Source organism: Sesamum indicum, linkage group LG3, assembly GCF_000512975.1.
Source record: "Sesamum indicum cultivar Zhongzhi No. 13 linkage group LG3, S_indicum_v1.0, whole genome shotgun sequence".
Taxonomy (NCBI): domain Eukaryota; kingdom Viridiplantae; phylum Streptophyta; class Magnoliopsida; order Lamiales; family Pedaliaceae; genus Sesamum; species Sesamum indicum.
In genome coordinates this window covers 15,340,234-15,362,743 of record NC_026147.1, presented here as the reverse complement: position 1 = coordinate 15,362,743, position 22,510 = coordinate 15,340,234, and the positions used below count along the sequence as shown (strand labels likewise).

At 32.8% G+C, this 22,510-nt stretch overlaps 3 protein-coding genes across 3 annotated transcripts in view; all 3 read left to right on the top strand.

The window, feature by feature from the left end:
• LOC105158451 (RING-H2 finger protein ATL16-like) lies at positions 676-2,186 on the top strand. The gene has a single exon (XM_011075216.2). It carries the CDS (start codon positions 861-863, stop codon positions 1,962-1,964), a length of 1,104 nt encoding a protein of 367 aa, XP_011073518.1. The 5' UTR covers positions 676-860; the 3' UTR covers positions 1,965-2,186.
• On the top strand, positions 12,338-16,684 carry LOC105158450 (transcription factor bHLH104). The gene is made up of 5 exons (XM_011075215.2): positions 12,338-12,613; positions 13,759-13,845; positions 15,200-15,277; positions 15,557-15,719; positions 16,258-16,684. Exons 1-5 carry the CDS (start codon positions 12,480-12,482, stop codon positions 16,504-16,506), a joined length of 711 nt encoding a protein of 236 aa, XP_011073517.1. The 5' UTR covers positions 12,338-12,479; the 3' UTR covers positions 16,507-16,684.
• Positions 21,254-22,510, top strand: part of LOC105158448 (1-aminocyclopropane-1-carboxylate oxidase homolog 1) — an 8,857-nt gene continuing 7,600 nt past the window's right edge. The window contains exon 1 of the mRNA XM_020692686.1: positions 21,254-21,676. Within this exon, the coding sequence (XP_020548345.1) occupies positions 21,430-21,676 (247 nt within the window). The 5' untranslated portion in view covers positions 21,254-21,429. The remainder of the gene's footprint in view (positions 21,677-22,510) is intronic.

Sequence of the window (22,510 nt, the reverse complement as noted above, 5' to 3'; positions counted from 1 at the left end):
CCCTTTCCTGTCATATTAGTATAGATAGAAGTATAAATCATAAACATGAGGAGAAGAATATGAATAGGGGTGGTTGAAAATACATAAATACATTTTTATTAATTAAGAAGTATCACGTGCATTGCACGTCTAAAAATATATTTTTAGATGTAAATATAGAATTTATGAGTTACTAAAGATATTAAACTCATAATTAATTTTTAGATGTAAATATAGAATTTATGAGTTACTAAAGATATTAAACTCATAATTAATCACACTTGCACAACAATAATCAACCGAGAAAACATAAAAGACATTGAGAAGAAAGAAAATTCTAGTTTGGAATTAGCTCGGCCCTATCTGAATAATCATATGAAAAGTGTTATACACTAGTCATATGATTGATGTACAATTCAGAAAAAGTGACATAATCACATATATCACTTAACAAGTATAATACACTTACTCTATAATTTATTTGATTGAACCAAACCTAATTCAAATAAAAATTTTTGTTGAAAACAATATCTATTTTCTTGCCAACCAAAATTTTTCCTTATGGGAGGCCGTGATATTCACCTACTACTTCCAAACTTTCTTCAGCTTCTTTATCTCTATTTCTTATTTTCTCACCTTAAAATAAGGTCCACCGAAATATATATACATTCACATCCAAACTTTTTCTCCTGTCTTCAACAATAGTACAAGCATTTAATCCACCCAAGGTTTCTCACTTTGGTCCCTCCCCCACCCCCACCTCCTTTCTCTCAGGATTTCGTCCAAGTATGAAACCTTTGTTGATTGCACAAACATGAACATGTTCATGGGCTTTGATCTCACAAACCTGATACGTTTTTCCCCACTGAAATAATTTTTCAATGGATCTGGTGAAGCAGGAACTATACATCCATGAATCAGAAGCTCTATCTCCCATCAAGAATCCTCCAACCTCACTGTTTGGCTCACATTTGCACTCTTCACACACTAGTTTCCCCATAATAGCCGTTGCCGTTATTGGCATTTTAGCCACAGGTTTCTTGCTGGTGAGCTACTACATTTTTGTGATCAAATGCTGCTTGAACTGGCACCGGATCGATCTTCTGGGACGGTTTTCATTCTCCCGAAGACGGGCTGTCGACGATACTTCAACCGTTTACTCTCCTGCAGTCGAAAATCGGGGCCTGGATGAGGCTGCAATCAGATCAATCCCAATTCTTGAGTTCAAGAAGACTGCCCCTGGGGAAAAAGAAGCTGCAGAAAGAAAGTCGTACGAATGCGCAGTTTGTTTGAATGAATTCCAAGAGGAAGAGAAGCTCAGAGTAATCCCAAACTGTGGCCATGGTTTTCACGTAGATTGCGTCGATGTTTGGCTTCAGAACAATGCCAACTGCCCTATTTGTAGAACAGGTGTTTCAGCCTGCACCAGGCCTGATATAAGTCTTCGGCCTTTCGGTCAAATTCTTGATACAAGCTCTTCTGCTCAAATTCTTATTCCTTCGGCAGATAACTGCACAGACAGGGACGAGGAAGACTACGTGGTGATTGAAATAGGGTATGAAGACAGGCACTATAGTCCATCTTCTTTCAGAATTAATCAAGAAACATTGAATTCAGACGAGCTTTTATCGATTAGTCCTTCTCCAAGAAAGTCGGCACAGCCCAAGATTTCACGGGAGATACAGAAAAAGTTCAGCCATGTCGCGAGCATGGGAGATGAGTGGATTGACAGTAGGCAGAAAGATGAACGATTTGCAGTGCAGCCAATAAGGAGGTCTTTCTCCATGGATTCAGCAGCTGATAGGAAACTTTACTCAGCTGTTCAAGAAATGATTCAGCAAAATAGACAAGTAATTTACGAGGATTGTCTTAATGAAGACAGCAGCAGCAGCAGCAGCAGTAGTAGAGTTAAGAGATCATTCTTTTCTTTTGGGAATGGAAGGAGTTCAAGAAGTGCAGTTCAACCAGTCTGTTTAGACCCATAGCCTAGATGGTTGTTTTTGTTTTTTGGTGTTTTTATTATTTATTTTAGGTATAGAAAATAGATGTTAGATTTGTCAAGAAACTATAAAATTAGCAATAAATTCATTAGATTATTTGTATTGTTTTTTCATTTTTTTTTTTTTTGGGAGAGAGGAGGATTATATAGTCTCTAGACAATACCACTTATTCACTTTTAATCTCTAAACAATCCCCCCTTATTTTTTCAATCATAAATTGACATTTTCTTAACATTTTTTTTTTATTATTTTTGTCCAATAATTGTTAAATTCGACGAAAAATCATCACGTGCCAAGCAAAGGCTAGCATCATGTACCCTCCTTTCTAGGTTTTACACACGATTCATAATGATTTTCTGTCAGATTTAACAATCACTTAATAGAAATAATTATAAAATATTAATTGATGGACCAAAAATATAAATAGTGGTTATTTAGAAATTAAAAGTAAAGAAATGATATCGTTTAAAAATCAAAAGTATAAGTTTTTCTTTTAGTTAATTGCTTTGCAGATTGGAAGGGTAGATGGACCACAAGTATCTAAGTTTAGCTTGGAAGCTATGATTGTGGGCATCATTGCTTTAACAACTTTTCCTTCCTTTTTCTCCCATTTGTCTTTGTTTTTACTTTGAATGCTAATCATGATTGAATGCAATGATAACACCTTTTGTTTCTTTTGCTTGAGAAGTTGAAGGGCTACAAGTATGCATACCACAAGAATTTGAAAGAAATTTTGGGGGAAAAGAGAAAGGAATTTTTAAGAAAGGTGGGATAGAGGGTCCTAAGCTTCAACGATCCGATTCGAATTGTACGACCTACATCAGATGGGATAGAGGGCTCCTTTCCTAATCCTATATTCCAACAAGGGCATATTACCAAACTCTAGTAATTGCTGAATTTTGTCAAAGTTTTCCAGCCTGGAGAATGATCCCTCCACCTACAATATAATTTATTGTGCCAAACCTTGAAGCCTCCCTCAACATGGGAATGTAGGCAGGTCGATGGAATTTGATATTGGTATATATTCTGCATCGATTGTAAATAAAAAGTTTGTTTGATTTATAAATTTTAAGACTTTCGTTTTTCGAGAGGAGTTTTTTCAAAACAAAATCTTGCGATTGATCTGGCCAGAATATGCATCAGTCGTCGTTGATGGAGAAGTCGGTTTTTTCTTCCACGTCTTATTTAATTGATGATGAGATTGGTCAATTTACTATAGGACAAACACGACAACTAAGTCGATATAGTGCTCTGGAAGAGAAAAGATCAGTTTATAGAGTTCGACCCATTCTTATCAGTTGTGCTTTATAAAAAAAAATAAATTATATATATTCCTATATTATAAATGATTACTACTTAAAAATCATGATAAATTAATAATTCTATCACAGTCAACCAAAACTAATGCAAAAACTAAGTATTCGCAATGGTTAATTACATTTGACATGGCTTAAACTATTGGCAAAATATTTTCAATAATTTTTAATATTTTAGTTTCACTTGAAAAAACAATAATTAATAGGCATAGCATAGTCGTGATAATTAGTAAATTTTGACTTCTCCATTAGCTCATATATATATATATATATATATATAAATCTAATAAAGAAAGGAACGGCATCCTTTTTTTCTTTCGTTTTCTTTTATCCCTCAAAAGAAAGAAAATGAGTTGCGGAACTAGGCATCCTAAACAACCCCGCACCCCCAAGTGATAATTATATATAAAATTATATCAACAAATTAAGCAATATATATATATATATATTAATACGACTAAAAATAATAAATAAATTATAATAACTTAAATAAAATGAGACAATTGCAAACATCCATACATTTAATATAACTCGAATCCATAAACTTAAACTTATTCATAAAATTTCAACTTAAACCACTAAACGAAAACACTTAGCCGACAACCAAGAAAAAACAGCCTCAAATGCATCGATCGTTTGGAGTACAGGTACATGTGCTAGCCCCTCTCAGACATGGTCCAGGCCACGATTTCTTAAATTCTTCGTTACCCTGTTTGATTGAAAGAAGAAACCTATATTACTTATGGCTCTATGATTACTATATATGTTCTTGTTGAGTTCGTTCTTGCAAATTGTTCCTTATTGTTGAGAAAGCGATATGGGCTTTGGTAAATATTTCTACCCAATCCAACTACTCAGATTTCAAAACTAACTATTAATTTCGGTTTTGCATTTATTAGCAATAATTGTGTTATGATTTTAGTTACTATTAATATTTTTGCTTTGCTGGTAAATATATGGCTAATAACTATTGTGATCAAAATAGTGATTAATTTGTATATGCCACGATTTATTTTTTATTTGACGATAATAATTAATTATGACAAAAATTATATTGTTTCTAGCACGAATATTTATGTGTGTGTATATATATATATTACATGAAACTAATGACTGTCGTGTTGGAACTATATCTTATCCTAAATTTTGAAAAATCATTTTATTTTTTGTTTGTATTATGTCTGTAATTGTGTATCATAGGATTTATTTTTAATTTTTTTTTTGGAAAAATCGATGACTAAAACTACCACCAAAACAAAATTGTCCAAATACACCCGGCAACCAGCCACGAATTAGAATAGACCTGAAACACTAAGCAATATTGCTAGAAACTCTCACACCAAAACATGCAAGGGGAGAACTAGAACATTACCAAGTACTATGGGCAGAACCTGCTATCCCAACATATTGACATCAATGTCGGCCTTACATGTTCTGTAGTGATCCTTGTCATTAATTGTTACTCTCTTTTTTATGTATGTGTCGTCTAATGCTCTCAAACATCTCTTCAAAGTGAACAATATAAATGGATCGATTTCTTCCAAAAGGTTATAAAAAATGCATTAAAATATAAAACACATTAATGAATTGTTATTTCATATGGCCCAAAGGACTACAAATTTATCAGCCCACCTGGAGGCCCACTTAAACGACCCGCATGGCAGGCCCACGAAACTGACTCTAACCCGACCCAAGTTCTACCCTTTTATAATACCCTCCTAACCCTAGACCTATTTCTAACTCTCTCATTTCTTCCTAGCGCCGACTGCTCTCAAATCTCTTTTTCTCTCTCGCCATATATGTCGGATTCTCCTACCTCTCTCTTTCACTGTAAAAATAGAAGCTTTTCTAAGCAAATTCAATGGCTTTAGGAAGGCCATTGTGGCTTCCCTTTCTCTTCAACAGTCTACCCCTGTAAAAGGGGTTTTCCCTCTCGGCTGATATAACAAGTTTTTCCCTAATCTCTCTTATATTCTAAGCCTAAAAGGTTCTGTGTGAACTGGGTGCCTTCGTAGATCTCTGTGACTGAGTTCTTGTGATAGATCTCAGTGATCTAAGTTCTAAGGTATTCGGTCGATTTTGTGGAGCAACCATGGGTTGAAACTTTGTGGAAATGATGCCTTGTAATCGGTTTCCTTTATCTTATATTTTGGATCTGGAAAATCTGAGTCTGTTCTAGTTTACGAAATTATTCTTTAATTATTTCAGTTATTTATATTCTTTGTGATTTGTAATTTTGGTCTGTATCCTTAAGGAGTTTCGTACTCGACACTGCTGTAATAGTTGATTAGGGTTCCTAAAAGGATCGAATGCAGAGGAGGTTTCCACTCTATAGTGGTATCAGAGCTCCCCGTCTCTCCTGGTGGTGGTAATCTCTAAAAACCTCTCCCTTATTATTTCTGCAATTTTTTTATACTTGTGGGTTACCACTGTTACTGCTACTATTATTATTATTTTTCTGCCGCGGTAAATCACCCTGATATCCCACCTGGCAGGACCCTTGAGGTCGTCGGGTATCTGGTCGAGACTTAGGCTGGAAGCCTGGATTTCTTATCTCTGATATTATTATCTGTCGGAATTTTCTTTTTCTTAACTGTAGTTATCTGCGTGATCTACTATTTTATGTGATTTACTTACTATTGAGATTTGTTTGTGACATCCTTGAAATTTATTACTGTGACTATTTGACTATTTTTACTTGAAATATGCTTGAGAGAAATCATTCTCTATGACTTATTATATTATCTGATTGGTATAATTCTCTTCTGTGAACTATCACTGTTATAATTATTGCCGCACAAATTTTTCTGAAATCACTAAAACTGTGATACCAACTACCTAAAAATTATTTTTCAAAATCTTCTTCTGAAATATACTTTTTAATTATTTTTTAAATGACCGGTTATAATCTTCGACCTTTCGATGGCAAAAGTGATTTTTCTATATCGGCAGCAGAAATGAAAGAAATTTTAATCCAACAAAAGGTTTTCAAAGCTATAGATGGTAAGTATTCTGAAAATATTTCTGAAGAAAAGATGTTAGAAAATGATGAATATGCTTATTGCTCGATTATTTTGAACCTATCTGATACTGTTATTAGAAAGGTAGGAAAACAAAATCACTTTAGAAAAAATTAGAAGATTTATACACAAAAACATCACTACCTAATAAACTCTTTGTGCTAGAAAAGTTTTTTAGATATAAACTTGATTTGTCTAAGAACATTGATGAAAACCTAGATGATTTCACAAAGTTCATACAAGATATAAAACTTACGGGTGATAAAAATATTGATGAATATTGTCCTATTGTTTTGTTGAATGTCATTCTTGATACATAGTCTGATATTAAAGCAGCCATAAAATATGGTAAGGACAGCGTTAACCTAGAAACCGTAGTAAATGGCTTAAAAAGCAAGAAATACAAACCAAACCAAAACCAATGTGAAGTCAATTTTGTTAGGGGAAGATCTAAGTTTAGAAACACTGGATCTAGATATAATAACAGAAGCAGAAGTAGAAGTAAAAGTAGAAGCAAGTCTCGAACCAGAGAAAACTCATGTAGAGATGATAATCTAGACAACGAATTTGTTATAATTGTGAGATTAAAGATCACTACATTAAAGATTACAGAAAACCCAAAAGAGAAAATAGGAAAAGACAGTACGAAGAAAAGGAAAAGGCTAATAATGTTTCTGATGATTTTGGTGAAGTATTTGTGGTGTGTGAAGTGAATTTTGTGCATTCTGTGAACAAATATGAATGGTTGATTAACCCTGGTTGTACTTTTCACATGAGCCTGTTTAAAGAAATCTTTTCTAATTTCAAAAATGAAAATTCTGATTTTGTTTCTATGGCTAATGAAAAACGTTGTGAGATAAAAGGTCTTGGTGACATTTCTTTGAACTTCAAAGAAGGTTATAAGTTAACCCTTAAAAACATTACGTACTTTCCTAATCTTAGTCATAATCTTATTTCGTGTGCTGCCCTTGAAGAAGAAGGATTAGAAGGTAGATGGGGTAAAGTTGTCATGAAAATCGTAAAAGGATCATTAATTGTTTTTCAAAGCGGAAAGAAAATGCAATTTATATTTATGTTCTGTTACATATGATTCTATTGTTGCATCTGTTAGTGAATGAGATAAAAATTCACTGTGGCACAAAAGATTTGCTCATATAAGCCAAAAGGGGCTTGAATTGTTGAATAGAGAAGGAATTCTTAGTGACAAATTGAGAATTTGAAATTATGTGATGACTGTGTGATGGGTAAACAGCATCGTGCGCACTTTCCTGTTACACCTTTCCCTAATCCCTCCATGTCAACTTGCATTTTGGATTATGTACATGCTGATATTTGGAGTCCTTCAAAAGAACTCACCCATGGTAGAAATCGTTATTTTTTGTCTATTGTTGATAATTTTTCAAGAAAAGTTTTCGTTTTCTTACTAAAACACAAATATGAAATTTTCGAAAAATTTGAAAAATATAAGACTTTAGTAGAAAACCAAACCGGGAAAAGATTGAAGTCTCTTCGAACTGATAATGGTCTTGAATTTTGCAACCAAAATTTTTTCTGATCTATGTGATAAATTTGGTATCAAAAGGCACAAAACCAATCCCTATACCACTCAACAAAATGGTGTAGCTGAACGTATGAATCGCACTTTACTCGAAAAAGTTAGATGTCTTTTGGTTAGTTCTGGTTTACAAAAATCTTTTTGGGGGGAAGCTATTTAACTCTGCGTGTTAGTTCGTGTTTGGTCATTTAATAAATTTATCACCTTCTGTGTCTTTGCTTGGAAAGTCTCTTGAAACTGTATGATCTGATAAACAACCTGATATCTCTTCTCTACGTGTATTTGGATGTTCCGCATTTGTTCATCAAAATTCTGATAGATTAGAACCTAGATCTCTAAAATGTAATTTTATTGGTTATCCAGAAGGTGTAAAAAGGATATAGGCTATGGGTACGTTGTCAACCCGGCTTTAAGGTTCTAATAAGTAGAGATGTTATTTTTAATGAAACCGAAATATCTTGCTTAAAACTTTAGAAATAGAACAGAAGGAAACCACTTTTAATAAGATGGAGGGCACTACAGAGGATAACTAACAAAGGGGGGAGATTACAGAGAATTTAGAAGAACAAAACATTGAACATCCTAAAAATACGAACATAGAAAACAACCTTGATGATTACCAATTAGCTAGGGACAGAAGTAGAGACAACCTAGGATTTCCTCGAGACTTAAGGATTTTCACGTAGCCCTTAATACTGAAATTTCTGAACCTACTAGCGTAGATGATGCTATGAAATCGAAAAAATGGTTTGAGTGCCATAAATGAAGAAATGAAGTCTCTTAAGGATAATAAAACTTAGGTCCTAGTTCCCAAACCCTTAAACTACTTCATAGTTGACTGTGAGTGGATTTTTAAGATTAAGCAAGAAATCCCATCAAATACAAAGCTAGATTAGTTGCGAAGGGGTTCACACAAAAAGAAAGTATTGATTATAATGAAATTTTTTCTTCTGTGGTTAAATACACTACTGTTCGCATTATTACTGCTCATTATAATTGGGAGTTAAAATAAATGGATGTGAAAATTGCCTTCTTGCATGGGGATTTAGATGAAAACATTACATGCATCTACCAATTGGTTTCATCGATAAAACCAAACCTGACTATGTGTGTCTATTGAAAAAATCTCTATATGGTATAAAACAATCTCCTAGGTAGTGGAATAAAAATTTTGACTTATTCATGCTTTCACTAAATTTCAAAAGAAGTGGGTATGATTATTGTCTTTATTTCAAGCATATGAATGACATTCCTAAATTTCTTGTACTATACGTGGATGATATGCTTATCTCTAGTCCTAGTCATAAACTCATTGGTTGTTTACAAGAGGACCTTTGCAAAACTTTTGAAATGAAAAATCTTGGTGATGCCAAAAGAATTCTTGGAATGGATATTACTAGAGATAGAGAAAAATCCACAATTCTTTTTAATCGAAAAACTTAAATACAATCCATTTTAAAAAGGTTTTCTATGGAGAATCCCAAACCTGTTTCTGTGCCTTTAGCTGCTCATTTCCAACTATGTAAAGACCAAAGTCCAAAAACAGAGCATGAAAAAGAAAAAATGAGCAAAATACCATATTCGAATGTTATTGGATCTATTATGTTCCTTATGGTATGCACCAGGCCTGATATCGCTTATGCTATTAGTTGTTTTAGCAGATACATGTCAAATCCTGGTCCTCCATATTGGGAGGTTTTTAAATGGCTTCTTAGATACCTTCGTGGTTCTGATGACATCAGTGTTACTTTTTCTAAATTTTCTGATAACATTCATCTCATTGGGTATGTAGACTCTAATTATACGAATGAAAGGGATAGTAGAAAACCCACTATATCTTACATATTTACTCTGTGTGGTTCATGCATTAGTTGAAAATCCCAACTACAACATATAGTTGCATTATCTACTATGGAAGCTAAGTACGTTGCCACCACTGAAGCTTTAAAAAGGCTATATAGTTAGAAGGTTTAATAAAAGAAATTGATTTTCTTAAAAGCAAACTTATAGTTTTTTTTTATAGTCAATTATCAATACAACTGTGTAAAAATCTTGTGTTTCATGATAAGACAAAGCATACTGATGTTAGATATCATTTCATACAAGACATTGTTGGAAAAGAAGTTATAGAACTTGAGAAAATCAAAACCAATCAAAACCCAGCTGATATGGGTACAAAATATTTACCTAGTGAAAAGTTTTTTATCTGTCTGAAAATTTTGAATCTTTTTTTCGACTAACAGTTATGCAGGAAAAATACAAGTTGCAGGTACCACGGAGGGCTTCATGGCAGTGATGAGTAGCCAGATCCAATTAAAAACTCCGGACCTCTTACCCTTTACTTTTGGGTCTTTACAATTACCGTATATAGTACGACCATAATCTTAACACGTCGGGCTAAATCCATCATACACTATAAATAATAGTTGGCATGCTAAAACTGAACGTGAGGATCCAATGATTACAAGTAGGAAATTTGATTGCTGATAGTAAACATAGTATTGCATCATTACAACTTCATCCCAAATGCAGTCTCTTATAAATAGAGAACGAAATCAAAAAGATAAACAAATAGAAATTTTATTTTATATGAAAAACCAACATTTCAATCAGAAAAGGAAAATTAACCAAACTAAACTATTCTCGGGTTAATTACAACATATTAAGCAACAAGAATCTTCATTGATTAGGAGAATTGACACTCAACTTTGTTACTTTGCGATAGACGATTCCCCACTACTTTTCGAAATGACGACTCTACTCTTTCCACTCTTTATGATATGATTCTATACACAACATTAACAACAAATTAATCAATAAAACCCCAAAAGTTTTCATAATAAAAATTAATCAAACAAATAGAAAAAAAGAAAAAGGGTTAAATGTAATTTACTCTTTTATAAAAACATAGTAATTCATCCCCTGTGTTCTAAAAATAAAGCAAAAACACGGGTCATTTAGTTGTGTGTGTTACACACTCTTTTCTATATTTTTTAAAATATTTTTTTATAAAATAACATTTGCACTATTTACATCGTTGGATCTAATTTAAATCAAAGATTGAAATTTTATTGACAGATCAATGGTCTAGATTTTACTTAATTCCAATCAACGATATAGATTTAATTGTACGTTTAAATAATATATAAAATTTAATTCAAAATATATATGTAACATATTTATATATCTAATTTTAATTGTATATATGGAGAGAGAGAGAGAAGGGCTGGAGGAGGGGGCGACGACGACGGCAACTGGCGCTGGAGGGGGAGGGCAGCTACTGAAAGGGAAGGTATTAGGGGTGGCGATGAGTGGGGCGATGACGAGGAAGGGGAATAGGGTGGGGGCGACAACGACGAAAGGGCTGGGGGCGGCGACAAAGGAAGGGTTGGGGGGGGGGGGGGGGGGGGGGGGGGGGGGGGGGGGGGTGGGGAACGGTGTATTGGGTTTAATTTTTTATTAATGAAATAATGTATATTATATAATTATATATAAAAGATAATAAATTTTCAGTATATATAATATTTTAGTAATATAATTATAGTACATTTTCAGTAATATAATATTATAAACTAAATATTTATTATATATAAAATAATATTTTATTGATAAAAATCATTCAAAATCTCAACGGGAGAGCGTGTATTGCACCTTCTTCTTTAAGGGAGTATTTTATTTCATTTTAAAAAATATAAGGAGAGCTTTGCTGTTTATTTTTCGACAGAAAAGTATCTTGTGTTTTTCCAAAAAGACAAGTGGGTGGCGAAAAACTGATACACATTCATTTCCTTCAATCGTCTCAAGATGTTTCCACAAATTACATTTTTATATTTCCGTATTTTAACAAAGAGAAAATCAAAATTTAAAAGGAAAAATAGAAAAAGACGTGACTCCATCACGAGGGAACCAAAATTTTCCAATCAAATTTCCTTTCAAAAGTAGCATAAATGGAAAAAAATATATAATATATGATTTCACGTGTGAAAAGGGCATTATTAAACTTACATTTAATTATTAAGCAATTAACAAGTTCGTGCCCATCGAATTAAAAAACCACCACCCTTAGTGTGTTTTAAATCTTGCCCATTACTGAATTTACTTAATTGTTTGAGCAAGTAAACCGTTGTAGTGATTGGGGGATATAGCAGACAGGGTCTCATGAGTTGAGCTCTCATAACGTTAAGGGTCATAGATTCGAACCTCGCTTTATGCGTAAGATGTTGTTCCTACTATATAACAAATGTATTATTTATTAGTAAATACAACAAAAATAATAATAATTTTATTTTAATTAATAATAATTCATGAATCTTAATTAAAAAAAAAAACCGGTACCCTTAATTCATCTGTGGCGGGCGTTCTGTTTTCTTGGTTCACAGACCAATGATCAACCCAGTCCGCCACGTGTCCCTATCCTCGCTGACACATTTGCCCACCCCTGAATCATTTCTTGTGACTCTCCTTTTTCTGTCTTCCAATATTTTTATCATTACGTTTCCCTCAAATATCACCCCAAAACCTCGATTTTTTGTTTTAAAATTTAATTTCCAATTAAATTGAATTCGGAACGCGCAATTTCTTGCCCTAATTGTCTCATGTGGTTGCGAAAATGAACGATTATAATCATCACGTGGATTCATTCGACGAGAATTGCTGGTCTGACTTAATTGATTACAGCGGCCTCTTAGACGAGGCCGTCCCGCCTGCCGATATTTGTTGGAACCCTCAGCCCACCACGCAAAAGTAAGTCACTGAATTAATCTAGTTTATCTTAATTGTATTTTTTGTTGCTTGTGTTCTTTTTGATTCCTCCTTTATGTTTTAATTTTATCTTTGAGTATGCTTCCTTGATCTGGAGTTTTGATTTTTCACATTGATTTGAACAAATGCGCTTGTGTTAATTTCGCTGTGGATGATCTGATTCGCCTACTTAATCTCCGTGTAATGTTCTTTATGAATTTTTCTATCTGCATATGTGTGTTATTTTCTCCGAAGATTTTGGGACTTCGACTTCTGGGCTCGGTTTTCAAAGAAAATGGGAAAGGTTCCCTTTTTTTTTTTTAATAATTTTTACGTTTTTCTAGTTTTATCTGCTGAACAGGCAGAACTCAACTATCAGCGAATGCTGCTACTGAAGGAAAGATTTTGCAGAAATGAAAGTTGTTTTCATGAACTTTAAGAAGCTTGGAGTAGACTCAAGATGACAAGAACTGACTCAAATCTGGCGTGACTCGAGCTCAAGTTTATTAAGCTCGAAACTTTCCATGCTTTGAGCCCAATGATATATGTTGGAATTGCACAAGCTTTAGTATTATTTTTTTAATAATAATGCTGATCCTAAATAATATTGCTATTGTTAGTCTTCATAATAAAAATAATGATAAGACAACAAACATTAAAGTTTCTATTTTAATTTGATACGATAACATTGTAATAAGAAAAATATTAAGGATAAACAACAATACTGTTGGTTATATTTAAAATGCTTGCACATAATTCACATTGATGCAAGTCTAAGAATTGTTCATTTCTAATATAGGTAAACTCAAGTTAGAGTTCGAATATGAATAGGATTGACAGTAAATAAGCAGAGCTTCAAACCAAATAGATTCAATTGCTATTCAGCTGAGCTCGACCTTGATATTTTTTTTAATTTTGTGCTTGAGATCGAGCTTAAGTTTTCTAAGTGAAATTGTGCTCGAGCCCAAAAGTGTCTAACAGTTCAACTCATTCGCATTCACAAATATACACGTTGATGGAGGAGATTTGTTATTTCTTTTGTTTGACTACCTTTTTAACTTGTTATTGGAGTTTGCAAGCAAATGTAGATTACCGTAAAATCTTCAAGAGGAGTGGTTTTGATATTATGTCTTATTATCTTATTGCAGTGGTGATGTGGCAATTGATGCCTCACTCGGTGGAACTTCATCTCAAGCAAGAGAATGTGTAGAAGAACGAGAATGTCGGAGAAAGAGGTAATCATCAAAGTTTCTCCTAATATGAGCAAAGCGGTTGTTTGTCTGTCGGATCTTACTCTTTCTAGTATAAACGGATTTTCCTCTTTCTGTACTTTTCCTTTTGCATGAACTATCTCCAAAAGTTTCAAATCTTTTTCTTCTTTTGTAGCTGCCCTTTCCTTCCCTCACAAGTCATAGGGTATTACTCTTGAAGGAGGTCAAAGATGTTTTATCTGATAATACCAATTTTTAGTTAATTGTGTGCTTTATATCCTAGATTTCCTCTAAGATAACAGTAAGAAACTTATATAAATATATGTAGAACACTTAGGCGTATGCTTTATCTTGTTAGTTCTTTTTCGTAATAAAACTTTGACTTCATCACCACCGAAAGGAAAAGAAAGTTTAAATTAGCATGAGCATGTGAATAGTCTTTTTTATTTTTTTTAATTACATGAGCTAATTAATTGTCTTGGATGAATTTTTAAGGGAAATTATGCTGTTAGTTCTTTTCCTAATAGGTTATGACAATTTTGAAACAGCTGTGTAAATAATAGTATTAAAATGTTAGGGAACTGTAAATTAAAAGCTAGATAGTTTGGGAGATGTTGAGTTATTGAGTCTGTACCTTTTTTTTTATCTTGAATTGAGTCTGTACTTATTGTTTATTTAAATACTGAAGATATATACTTTCTATGATTTAATTCGACTTCTGTTCACCCAATTAGAGCTATCCTTATTTAGAGAACACATCAAGTTGATACCATTATTTGTTATTATTGAATCATTTCTAACGTCATTGGAATCCTAATGATCCTCAGCTGAAGTCCCATGATTATGAAAATTGATGCATCACTTTTGGTACATTGTAAGTGGTGTCTATCAGAGGTTGAGTTTGTTTGGTGAAAGAATGTTCTACATTATTATCTTACGATGCTGTTTTTTATTGAAAACTCTATTTAGAGGGCTGCATGCAATTCGGTAAATTACAATTGTATAGCATCAAATAGTTAGTTACTTATTGGAAATACCAGCATATTTTGTCTCATAAGCAGTTCCTTTGACATTTTCTTTTAAACGCATAGTCAGTTTCCAATTCTTATTTCTACATATGGCTTTCATGAGAAAGTAAACTGGATTTTAAAGAATGAAAGTAGACCAGAATTTGTTTGTAATTACCAAATGAAAGTAGATCGGTTACTTTTCCCTTTTTCTCTCGTAAACATGGACCAATCATTTGTTCTTTGAATATTTAGACCATACGTTTCTTGCAAATGAAAACAATTTCAATCACTGCTTTATCTCCAATTTTGTTAACACTTAAAAGAAAAGCTACTGATTTAACTAGGCTTTGTTGATTGCCACTCTACAGGGGACGCAGTGATGAATGTGGTGGAACAGGAAGTAAAGCATGTCGAGAGAGGATGAGGAGAGAAAAACTGAATGACAGGTAGGTGTATCATTAAAATACATCATGAAAACAAATCCATCTTTTCCTGGTATCGTTATGTGGGGGTTCTTATAAACCCCGCATTTTTGTTCTGTGGAGGAATCAATGAAATCTACGCCACCCTTCTCTAGGATTTGGTAAAGCATTTCTCTTCTAAGGTTCAAATGCAGTCTATTGAAAGAAAATTGGAAGTCTGATGGTGCATTTTATGTTCACTTTTTATAAGTTCAAAGACAGTAGTGACCTTTCCATGATACAATCATTTTTGGCTTCATACAGGTTCTCAGAATTGTCTACTATTTTGGAACCTGGAAGACCTATGAAAACTGACAAATTAGCCATACTTGGTGACGCCATCAGAATTCTCAACCAGCTGAAAACTGAATCGCAGGAGTACAAAGAGATGAACGAAAAGCTTTTGGAAGAGATCAAAACTTTGAAGGTTAGAAAGACAGCAAAAGTGCAAGTTCTTATTTCAGATATGGTTGCTGGGGGTGCAGATTAGAATGATTGTTTTGTCTCCTCATTTCTGCAAATGGACACTTTACTAAAGTTTCACAGTCATATAAAGGACCACTCGGCGGTTTTGCTTTCTCCCAGAAGGAATGTTATGAATTACATCTTGAAAGTCTTCTAATTGGTTAACAACCTTTCTTTCACAAAAACCATGAAATAATAAGAAAAAGCTTATCCTTAATGATTGCGATATTAGAATAAAGTATTGGAGCGTGAAGAAACATTTCCTCTTCAGGAAATTGGAGTCTTTGGTAGTATATTCGACTTATATCTATTGAAGAGCATTACAGAACATGTTTCAACTTGAAGTTGTTCAGTAGCTCTCTGCCTTCGTTTGTGAATGTTTAATGCTGCTGCTGATTCCCCAATTGGATGCACATAAATAACTGGAAATTATGTTATAATCTCTGTGCTCATCTTTCTCAGTCCCATAGTCGGCCCCTTCTCTCTTTTATCTGAAACAGGCAGAGAAGAATGAACTTCGTGAAGAGAAACTGGTGCTAAAGGCAGATAAAGAAAGGATAGAGCAACAGTTGAAAACGATGGCTATTCCTCCTAGCGGCTTCATGCCAGCACATCCATCCATATATCAGACTGGGGCGAACAAGATGGCTATGTTCCCTGGCTACGGTCTTGTCCCAATGTGGCAGTACTTACCACCATCCGCCCGCGATACTTCTCAAGATCACGAGCTTAGGCCACCGGCTGCGTGATATTTGCACGTGTTGGTGCCCTTGTGCGGTAAAGTATTACTGTTGACGATGTGCTTGTAAAATGAATTACCCGCCAATTCATTTTACCATGAATTCAACTTTTTCCTTTTTTCTGCGATTTTGCAGATATTCTGAGTGTTGAATAAGCGGAAAGATTACAAATTTGAGGGAATGGATACATTTTTTTGTCCTGTGAACAACTTTATTTTTTGCCAATTTGCATCATTTTTCATATTCTTTTCTATATATTTGAACTTTTCCAATGTTTTTCATATGCTAGAAATATTAAATTAATTTTAATAAAATATTAATAATAGTTACTGACTATTATATATGACGTCATTAGTTGTATAAATTAATAAGTAGAGGTTAATTGAATAAAATCAAAAGTCTGAAATTAGGTTTTGTTTTAGCTAACAAGACTTATTTTTTAAGACTAATTGATATCTTTTTCTCTTTTCTTTCCAAAAGTTTGCCCCAATTTTGTTTGAAAAAATAAGAAGCAGAGAGAGAGAGAGCACAATTCTATTCCAAGTGTTTCATGTGTTGGGAACATGCATGTTTTCACTATTGCAGTGAATTGATAGACATGCTCTGAGCATGCTACAGATAAATAAAATTTCGTGCTCAATTGAATAAAAATAAATGTAAAATACGATATTAATTATTAGTTATATATTTTTCTATTCATATTTTAAAATTTTATTATACTAATTCTAAGTGTGAATAATTAAGTTAATTGAAAGTTTAATATGTATTTTTATATCAAATCAATGACATAAAAAATTTCAAAATCAAAGTATTTGGGACAATCAAATTGTGCTATGTAGTCAAACATTCAAGCCAATCCAACTATGCTATATGGAACAACTGTATGTATGTTCCAATCAAATTAAAAGAAATAATTTGATATTATCTCTTCAGAAAATTAAATGTTAACGAGATAATGTCAAATTTACCAATCTCGCCCATTTCATGTAAATATTTATCTTTACATTAAATTATAAAAGATAATTCCAAATGCGTGTAAGTAATCACAACTCTACCTCTTTAATATATAGGGGGTTATTGAAACTCATTCAAAGAACACACTAAGCAGAGGTTGAAGAATAAAGCCAGACAAGAAGTTCTCAAGGAAATTTCAATAAAGTTCGTTGAACTCAAGAATATTCAAGGTCTCCAAGACGAGGATCAAATTACTTGTCAGAAATACATAAAAATTATAGCATTTGATTGAGATTACAGGCTTGAACTATTGAATCAAAGTTATAAATTCAACTTTTGCAAGGAAATTCACGTGGACCTTCAAATCCTTAAAGCCAAAATTATGATTATAGCGTTTAATTCGAAATTACAAGTTTGAGCCTTCAAATTAATATCATAAAAAGTCAAATTCAAGTACAAAGGAGGTCTATGTAAAGATTTTACCTTCAAATTACCAAATATCATTTTTTTTTTTTTATGTTTGAAGAGAAGAATCAGAGGATTAGATTGAGATCCTATCCATTTTCATCTTCAAATATTTAAGTTCATTTATCACAATTTTTTTGTATTTCGATTTTCAGAATGATAGAATTTGTGATCGGCCTTCCAAATGGGACCATCTCTACCTATCATCTCTTCTCACCACAAATCAGCTTAAAAGGTCAATGGAGATGAACAATATTTCCAACCCTTGATTTCAAGGGCTGAAACGGGTCTTTGAGTGTATAAGAGACATTGTTGTTATAATACTGACAAGGGACACATTGCATCTTGAAATTTATCATCCTTGAAACATACTCTAACTGCACTAAAAAAGGTTTATGATGACCATGTCTTACGATATAGTCACCGCTCGCCATGTCCAAGATACGGTCTTCGTATGTACATGACTGTTATGATTCCTCAAGTTCGAAATTAATCCCGTACTGTCAAAATCGGGAATTCTAGTCATACCAACCAAGCCCTCAAGGCTTTCATATGACGATTCTCGCAAGTCACTTCAGTCAGTCGACAATCTTATCAATTAGCCCACTAAAATTGCATAGACGGCCTATGTCTCCTACCGAACCTATGCGCAGCCTAACTCTACAGATTTAACCTTTAAGTCTGTAGATAATTTTTTGTGATATTGAAACATTGTTAAACTATGTTAGTAAAACACTAATGTCTTTTGATGAAATCTTACTGTATTCATCATTACAATAATATCTTGCTAAAGATTAACGGAAAGAAAATAACCAATCCAATCAGCTTTATGATCACCTATTCTAACAAAATCACCCTAAGGCGCGTGTATTTATATAGACGGATATTTCATATTTCCCAGAAAACACAACCATTATAAAAATAAATGACCCAGTAGCAACAAAAAAAAATTAACTTCGAACTAACTGACAAGTAAAATTCTCATTGTTAATCTACATTATTTAATAAAAAAAATTACTTGCTAATCAATTGAGTAATAAAATTTACTTGCTAATGAATTTAGCAATGAATTATTTAAAATATATATTAAATAATATAAATTAGCAATAAAAATTTTACTTGCTAAATAATTCGATACTAATTTTAGCAGCAAATTTGTTTATAACTATTAAGTTATTTTCTTGTAGTAAACCTTCAACAAAATTAAAAAGTTGGGTGGTGAGTGTTAAAAAAAAAAAAAGGTTTAGGGCAAAGTGTAAAAACATTATGGGGGTCAGTGAAGCCAATAAGGACTAAAATGTGCATTTATAATTATGTCAATTTTTAAAGAATAGAATGTTGTAATTTTCTTTTGCAACAATTAAATAAAATTGTCATACCCCTTAAATTATAGGAAAAAAAATATAAATTTATCAATTCAAAGGAAGACCTTCAAGGCAGAAATCATTGATGCACCAAATCATGGCGTTTAATTCAAGATTATTGCACTAAACTTTCTAATTAATATTAGTGCCCCTAATCTTTTATGGATTAAGCTCACAAGAATGCACAACAGCCCTTCTGACTACAAGCCCAGTTCTCCCTTTAGCAGGGAGGTAGGCCTAAGGTAAGGCCTATAGGCTTACCTTCTATTTTACTGAACTGATAGGCTCAGAAAATAAACACATTAGCGACACGTCCTTTTAAAATATCTCATGGTAGTTCGTAGTAGATCTATGGCAAATGAGTTGGGAATCCACAAATAACAGATTCTCGAGTTTTCAGGCAAACCTAGCAAGACTTAGTCAACCTAGTGTATTTCAATCAATTCAAGTCCAAATCCAGCACGGATTTTTCGGTTTGTTAGCTGATTCAAAGACCTTTCAAAAGGTATAGTACAAATGGTTGTGTCCTACTCTGTGCACTCCTATAAATAGAAGTCTTATGCAGTCATTTGGTAACTAGCATCATTGTTCACTCTCATACTCCCATTTATTCTCCCAATTCCTCTTGTTTCCAAATTATTCTAAACTCATATTTTGCACTCCATACGAATATAACTATTATTATAAATGATCACAATTTAAAAATAGTAACAAATAAATATTATTATGAATTTATAATTAAAGAAAATAAAATAAAAATTTAAATTTTTATCACAATTAATTCATATTTACCATATTTATTTTTTAGCTATAGCCACTATTGGTGTGATCTTTGTCTGTTATTGTGTTTTTCTTTTTGGAAGTTTTTCACATTATTTAATCAATTCTTTTTCTTTTTCTTTTAACTTTCAATTTCCTGTGTCTTCTATTGCCAGACGTCTTTCTTTACTCTCAACAAAATTCTAACATAGGGTGAATTACAATCATATTTTTTTAGATTTGACATGATTATAAATATTTTCTTATTGTATAAAATATTACAAGTATTTCGTATTTTTTAGGCCCATCTAATAATGGGCTCATTGCATTAGCCTTCATAAAGTCTAATTTTTGTGATGATAACTTACCAAAATATTATTTTGTAATACGATCTACAATTTTATTATTTTTTGGAATTTTCTAAATATTTTTATAGGTTAATATTCCCTATGTATTATTTATGCTTAAATATGTTTTTTGGTTCTATAATTTTGATATTTTGGTATTTTTAATCGTTATCTTTTTAAAAGTTGCAAAAGAATCTTGTAACTTTTTGATATTTTGAATTTTGATCCTTTAGATGTCGAATTTTGAAAAAGTTGCCGGAATCATTCATGTGCGTCTTACAACGTAGCTGAAAAATCGGTTCACTTTTGCCAATGTAGCTGAAATTTTTTTTAAAAAATAGTGACGTGGTACATGATTTATTTCACAACTTTTGAAAATTCAGCACCAAAAAGACAAAAATTGTGAAATATAAAAAAGTTACAAGACTCTTTTGCAATCTCTAAACAAAATATAGGATAAAAATGTCAAAATTGCAAGGAGCGCATGATTTATTCCGATAAATTTTACAAAATTCATCATCGAAAAAATTAAAATAACAAAATATCAAAAAATACAAAACTATTTTACAATCATAAAAATATAAAGGATAAAACTACTAAAGACCCAAGATTAGTATAGGGTTAAAATTGTATTTGCCTACTACTAAATAATAATTTTTTATTTAAAAAGGTATTTATAATTTTTTAAATAATAAAAATAAAAATTCAAATTTATGCCAAAGGAGGGGTAGCTTTTTCTTGCTTTTGATAAGTCAAATGTGGCATAGTTAACTTGAAACATATAAAATTATATGATGATAACACGACAGGACATATAATATTTTGGTAACTTATCATCATAGAGAAAAATATATTTTTTTTGGTAACATATATGATTATAACACGACAGGAACATATAATATTTTGACAACTTACCAAATTTTATATTCTATTCCTGATCATATGTTCCTGTCGTGTTTCTGCCCCAAATTCCCAAACTTACTTCAATTAACTCTTACTTCATATAAAGAAATCCTTCTGATTCTTGCTCGCTGCCAACAGAAATGGTTGTTTCCAGGACAGTTGAAGAAACCGAGGCCCCGGCAGAACCAAAATATGATCGGAAAAGCGAGTTACAGGCTTTTGACGACACAAAAGCTGGCGTGAAAGGACTTGTCGATGCCGGGGTTACCAAGTTGCCAAGAATCTTCATCCACCCACCGGAAAACCTAAGAGATATCAAGAATCCAACCAGAACCCACTTCGATTTTCCATTAATAGACCTTGACGGGGTTGATGAAGACGCCGGAATTCGTGAGAGGTGAGAGAAGCGTCGGAGACGTGGGGCTTTTTTCAGATTGTTAATCATGGCGTGCCAGTGAGTATGCTGGAGGACATGTTGGACGGAGTCCGCAGATTCAACGAGCAAGATACGGAGATTAAGAAACAGTTTTACAGTAGAGATTTCACGAAGAAGGTGATGTTTCATAGCAATTTCGATTTGTTTAGTTCTCCGGCTGCTAACTGGAGGGACACAATTTATTGTGTCATTGCTCCTAATCCAGCGCAGCCGGAGGAGCCGCCGGCAGTATGCAGGTGCATTTACTACGGAAACTTACCCTTCAGAATTTTGGAAAGTTTAATTACACTTACCATGCTCTCCAACTCTATTTTTTAATGTATAAAATTTATAAAAAGTTTTGACTCAAAGTCGTCAGTAAAACCATTAGACTGGTGTTAATATGGTCTTATAATAACATTGAAAATTTTGAAAACTTTTTTATATTTTTTTCACTAAATAATTATATATATATATATATGAGTTGATATGTAGACTTACATCGAAAAAAATGAAGCAAAATGATACCCGAAAAATCAAGCTTCTTGAACCAAAAATTGTAGCAGTGTTTTTCCTATTTGATCAATATATTCATATCTATGCCTCTGTCGGTTGGATTTATATTCCAAATCCTCGTCCAATTTCTGTTTCATTAGGTATATACAGACCAGTTGTATAAAATCTTTATCCAAAAATACAAATGGCGTAATATTTGTACGAGGGCACGTATATATGAATAGAAGATGCAATTAGACATTTATCAGTGTCCTAAAATATTATCGCACATATACGGTTAGAAATCAAAC

Coding starts and splice junctions, on each gene's coding strand:
- LOC105158451 (XM_011075216.2), top strand. CDS start 861: ATGGATCTGGTGAAGCAGGAACTATACATCCATGAATCAGAAGCTCTA.
- LOC105158450 (XM_011075215.2), top strand. CDS start 12,480: ATGAACGATTATAATCATCACGTGGATTCATTCGACGAGAATTGCTGG. Junction 13,846..15,199: donor CGAGAATGTCGGAGAAAGAG/GTAATCATCAAA, acceptor GCCACTCTACAG/GGGACGCAGTGATGAATGTG. Junction 15,278..15,556: donor AGAGAAAAACTGAATGACAG/GTAGGTGTATCA, acceptor GGCTTCATACAG/GTTCTCAGAATTGTCTACTA.